This window comes from Hyperoodon ampullatus (genome assembly GCF_949752795.1).
Source record: "Hyperoodon ampullatus genome assembly, chromosome: 7".
Lineage (NCBI taxonomy): Eukaryota > Metazoa > Chordata > Mammalia > Artiodactyla > Ziphiidae > Hyperoodon > Hyperoodon ampullatus.
Genome location: NC_136920.1, coordinates 96,793,520 through 96,799,519, shown reverse-complemented (window position 1 = coordinate 96,799,519; position 6,000 = coordinate 96,793,520). Strand labels below are relative to the sequence as shown.

General features: G+C 41.0%; 1 protein-coding gene across 4 annotated transcripts in view; it reads left to right on the top strand.

Moving 5' to 3' along the window:
- RNF214 (ring finger protein 214) overlaps nt 1-6,000 on the top strand; it is a 55,804-nt gene continuing 49,804 nt past the window's right edge. For 2 of the 4 annotated variants that reach the window (XM_079709179.1, XM_079709181.1), the window contains exons 1-3: nt 5-116; nt 2,610-2,655; nt 3,817-3,876. In XM_079709179.1, coding sequence (XP_079565305.1) covers nt 7-116; nt 2,610-2,655; nt 3,817-3,876 — 216 coding nt within the window. In that variant the 5' untranslated portion in view covers nt 5-6. Of the gene's footprint in view, nt 117-2,609; nt 3,121-3,816; nt 3,877-6,000 lie in introns of all 4 variants that reach the window. The other 2 variants (XM_079709180.1, XM_079709178.1) reach the window with 2 other exon arrangements.

Below are 6,000 nucleotides of genomic sequence, written 5' to 3'. Positions count from 1 at the left end.
AGCACGATGGCAGCATCTGAGGTAGCCGGCGTGGTGGCCACTGCTCCCAGTCCTCCGGAATCCTCGTCTAGTGTATGTGCTTCCAAACCCGACGAAGTTCTCCCAGACGGTCTAAGGTAACGTGGGGACTCTCAACTGGGAAGATTTCATTGGGGTAAAGGGCTTTGGAGATGGGCTTCTTACGGAGGTGTAGTTCGTCTTTCCCCTTTTTGGCTCTAGTGATATTGCATTAGATGAAGCTTTTTAAAGGTAGGGACTATCTGATCTATATTTGTATATCTGGTACCCAGCACAGTATCTGACACTCAGCAGGCATGCTAATTATTTGTTGAATAAACAGATTAAAATACAGGGGGTCAAACTCATTTGAAAATGCAAACATTTCCCACCTTCTCCTACGTGCACTATCTGTTTATTTAACTATATGTTTATATGTTACATCAGTGTGTGTGTGTATATATATATATATATATATATATATATATATACACATTATATCTAATGTATATAGACACGTGTATATGTATCTATGTCTATCTATACGTAAATAGATAGCCTTGTTAATATGGCTTACTGCTTCACGTATGTATTTCGCCTTCCAGCTAAACTCTTGAGGACAGGAATTATGAATACCCCACCTTGTTTTACAGTGCTTAAAACATTGTTATGTATAATGTTGTACTAGGTTGACTATGTATCCTACCTCAACTCTTTTTTTAATTTAATTTTTATTTATTTATTTATTTATTTATGGCTGTGTTGGGTTTTGTTGCTGCGCGCGGGCTTTCTCTAGTTGTGGCGAGCGGGGGCTACTCTTCGTTGCGGTGCACCTGCTTCTCATTGCGGTGGCTTCTCTTGTTGCGGAGCATGGGCTCTAGGCATGCAGGCTTCAGTAGTTGTGGCATGCGGGCTCAGTAATTGTGGCTCGCTGGCTTTAGAGTGCAGGCTCTGTAGTTGTGGTGCACGGGCTTAGTTGGTCCGTGACATGTGGGATCTTCCTGGACCAGGGCTCGAACCTGTCCCCTGAGCTGGCAGGTGGATTCTTAAGCACTGTGCCACCAGGGAAGTCCCCTACCTCAACTCTTTTGTAGAGTACCAAGGACCTAATACAATAGATAACACTGTGCTAGCAGCTTTATATGTGTTAACACATTTAATTCTCTCAACAATCTCAGCAGGTAGGTGCTAATGCTATTATTCCCATTTATAGGTGAGAGAACTTGAGACACAGAGAGGTTAGTAACTTGCCTAAGGTTACCAAGCTATGTTGGAGTCAGGGTTTGAACCCAGGCTCGTCTGACTCCAGCGTACTTAATAAATGTAACAAATCTGTTACATTTGTATTTATTATTTGTTATTTGTTATTAAGTGGGTAATGGGGAAAAATGTTAAGTAAACCTAACCATAAACTTGGATCTTCATTTTATAAATAAAATCAGACACATATTACTAGTAATAATAATAACAGCTAAGGTTTACTGAGTGTTTACTGTGTGCCAGAACTAAATACACCAGATGCTTTATCTCATGTAATCCCCACAATAATCTTATTAGGTAGGTAATATTACTTCTGTTTTACAGATGAAGTTAAGTAACTTGCCCAGAGTTAAACAGCTAGTAAATAGCAGAGTCAGGATTCACACCCAGGTACTGTATCTGCCCAAATTTATAATTAAGTGTCCCCCCCACACTTAACCCCCAGCAAGGAATCAGCTTAGAGTATTTATAAAGATTTTTCATGTCACAAGGTGCTCTCTCTGTTGTTTTATTTTCAACAGTAGGTACTATTGAGGAAAGGAAGGCACAGTGACCTGAAGCCTCAGTCAGTACTAGTTTGGAGTCCTTAAGGGCATAGTTGACAGAAGCAGTTTTTTGTTTGTTTTTTTTTTTAATAGCAAAGGAATTTAACATGCATTATTCCTGGTAAAAGACTTACAGTCGTGAATGTTGGATGTCATTGTAAATAGGTTTTGAAGATCTCTTAAAAGCAGTATGGTGAATGGTTGTAGCAAACAATAAAACAACGATTTCAGTGTATACATGTGTGTATATTTGTTATCTGGGGTAAAAGTTCTGCTGACAGCTTCAATTTGGGATTCAAAATTGTCTGTACTTCAGGCAACTTGAAGTGAAGATGCTATGCTCTGGAAAGCTGTTGGTGGTTCTGGTCAAAGATCTGTAAAATGAATCTGAATGAAAATTATTTTTGTGAAACGAGAGTGGAATTTAAAACAATATTTCTCAATCAATATTTTATTTATTAAAATATGTGGAACAAAATTAGTACATGTACCTAAATGAAATATTCTAACTAACAGCAGGCTATTTCACCTGCATCCCCCCAAGCCTTTGGCTCCTCAGCTTCATTTCTGGGTGACTGTTCACTGCGCTCTGTCTCCTGAACCCAGCTTCTTCACCATCACACCATACTCCCTGTGTGTGGGACAGAAATCACTGGGTGGAAACTAAGTTCCTTTTCATTTGGCTAATTTGGAGGGGTTTATATAGTCTAGTTTTGTTCTTCTAGTGGTTATGTTAAAAGTATTATATATTTAAGCCTCTTTAAGATTGGGTGAAGAGAGAAACCTTTTATCTTATGTTTTTGATAGCCCCAAAGACCCTGCACAGAAGCACAAGAACTCGCCTCTGTCGAGTGTAAGTAGCCAAACGATAACCAAGGAGAATAACAGAAATGCCCATTTGGAACACCCAGAGCAGAATCCTGGTTCATCAGCAGGTGACACTTCAGCAGCGCACCAGGCGGTTTTAGGAGAAAACTTGATAGCCACGGCCCTTTGTCTCTCTGGCGGTGGGTCTCAGTCTGATTTGAAGGACGTGGCCAGCACAGCGGGAGAGGAGGGGGACACACGCCTCCGGGAGAGCCTCCACCCTGCCACCCGGTCTCTTAAGGCAGGGTGCGATACAAAGCAGCTTGCCTCCGGGAATTGTCCTGAAGAGAAGGCCCCACAAGCCTCCATCCTAAAGGAAGGGAGCAGGGACACAGGCTTGGATTTCCCACCTGTGGTGCCTCCAGCAAATGGGGTTGAAGGAGTCAGAGTGGATCAGGATGATGATCAGGATAGCTCTTCCCTGAAGCTTTCTCAGAACATTGCCGTCCAGGTCAAGTATCAAGTTTCTACTACTAAAACGGAATTTGGGCTTTTAATTTTTTTTTTTTTTTTTTTTTTGAGGGCAGGAGATATTTCTTCATAGTTGGTGGAGAACTACTCTGTCTTGTTTTTTTACTGGCAACTCTCATACTATTTTCATACAGTGCCCTGTGATGACTTCATTCTGGTGTTCAATAAGTAACAGCCCGTGTCTAATCGTGGCGACCAGGAACTTCATGACCTACATACAATCACTTTCACTGAGTAATTGATGAGCGTAGGTCATTAGCATTCATATTTCCTATCTTCGACCTTGCAGAAGGAATCCTTGTTAATTCTCTGACCTACATCTTAAGAAGTACTGTGTATCCTGCCTTCTAGTGACTGGTGTGCTTTTTTGTAGCAGGAAGGATGAGCACAGTAAATTGTAGGGGCCAAAATTCTTATCTGAGTCTCGAGCTTGTCTCTCCATCAGATGTTGGGTCTTGTTCAGGTTATTTTGTGGGGTAAATGCTTCATGCTACATGGATGTCAGTGGACATTTGCCAGAACTACAGTTCTCTTGCTATGAAGCTGGTAAGGGGAGAGAGCGAAAAGTTAACTTCTCAGTTCCTTGTGGCAGATTTCTCCGTGAAAGGACGAGAGCAATTCTGCCTTTTAGAATGTCTCTGAACAGTTCTGAATATAATTGTTTCTTTCTTTATAGACTGACTTTAAGACAGCTGATTCAGAGGTAAACACAGATCAAGATATTGAAAAGAATCTGGTAAGTAGTTAAACTGTAATTTTTCTTGTATGAAACCATTAATGCAGAAGATCTAGAGTCACATCATCTCAGTTGGAAAAGGTTCAGGAATCTCCTTTATAAAATCCCTGACAGATGGTCAGCTAACTTCTACTTGATCACCTCCAGAGATGGGAAGCTTACTACTCATGAATCAGCATATTGCATTTTGAAAATAGCTCTTATTGTTAGATCTCATTATGAGGTGAGAACAGAACCACTAAAACTTCTTGTTATAGTTCTGCCTTGAGCTACGTAGAGTAAATCTAAATCCCTTTACTTGTTAGCCCAAAATATATTCAAAATGTTTTTTTTTTTTTTTAATGTAAATGCAGACATTTATTTACCAAAGAGTGTTAACTTAAGAATTAGTAGCTAATAATCACCCTACTTGTCAGTGTATTGTGTCTTTCCTAATTATTCCTCTCTTTTTGTAAAGAAACCTGCCTAGAATATCTCATGGATTTTCTCCCTCAAGTGTGCTTTCATGAAGTTCTCTGGAAGATTGATTGGAACACAAGGATTTCAGTTCATGGCATCCAGTTAATCAGCTCAGATTTGTTAAAGTCATTAGTGCTATAAACTTCCTTGTGCTCACTTTCACGATTTTCCTAACCTGGAGTTAATTCTGTGGCAGTGCATTAGTGTGGACAGGCTACCTTTCACCAAATGAGTGTTTTTAATGGAGCTTCCCCAGGTTAATGACAGTGGGGATCCCCAAAGGGAAAACAAAACATTTGGTTCAGATGTCTTGTGGGAGCTGAACCTGCTAGAATGCTCCTCTGGAGGTTTCATCACTAATTGGCCAACAACTGGAGCCTGCACCCCATCAATTCCTCTTTTTTTTTTTTTTTTTTTTTTTTTGCTTTATAACAATTTAATCAGTTATACATATACATATGTTCCCATATCCCCTCCCTTTTGCGTCTCCCTCCCACCCTCCCTATCACACCCCTCCAGGCGGTCACAAAGCACCGAGCTGATCTCCCTGTGCTATGCGGCTGCTTTCCACTAGCTATCTACCTTACGTTTGGTAGTGTATATATGTCCATGCCGCTCTTTCACTTTGTCACAGCTTACCCTTCCCCCTCCCCATGTCCTCAAGTACATTCTCTAGTAGGTCTGTGTCTTTATTCCTGTTTTACCCCTAGGTTCTTCATGACATTTTTTTCCCTTAAATTCCATATATATGTGTCAGCATACAGTATTTGTCTTTCTCTTTCTGACTTACTTCACTCTGTATGACAGACTCTAGGTCCATCCACCTCATTACAAATAGCTCAATTTCGTTTCTTTTTATGGCTGAGTAATATTCCATTGTATATATGTGCCACATCTTCTTTACCCATTCATCCGATGATGGACACTTAGGTTGTTTCCATCTCTGGGCTATTGTAAATAGGGCTGCTATGAACATTTTGGTACATGTCTCTTTTTGAATTATGGTTTTCTCAGGGTATATGCCCAGTAGTGGGATTGCTGGGTCATATGGTAGTTCTATTTGTAGTTTCTTAAGGAACCTCCATACCATTCTCCATAGTGGCTGTACCAATTCACATTCCCACCAGCAGTGCAAGAGTGTTCCCGGGCCTCCCTGGTGGCGCAGTGGTTGAGAGTCCGCCTGCCGATGCAGGGGATACGGGTTCGTGCCCCGGTCTGGGAGGATCCCATATGCCGCGGAGCGGCTGGGCCCGTGAGCCATGGCTGCTGAGCCTGCGCATCCGGAGCCTGTGCTCCGCAACGGGAGAGGCCACAACAGTGAGAGGCCCGCATACCACAAAAAAAAAAAAAAAAAAAAAAAAAAAAAAAAAAAGAGTGTTCCCTTTTTTCCACACCCTCTCCAGCATTTATTGTTTCTAGATTTTTTGATGATGGCCATTCTGACTGGTGTGAGATGATATCTCATTGTAGTTTTGATTTGCATTTCTCTAATGAGTAAAGATGTTGAGCATCCTTTCATGTGTTTGTGGGCAGTCTGTATATCTTCTGTGGAGAAATGTCTATTTAGGTCTTCTGCCCATTTTTGGATTGGGCTGTTTGTTTTTTTGTTATTGAGCTGCATGAGCTGCTTATAAATTTTGGAGATTGATCCTTTGTCAGTTGCTT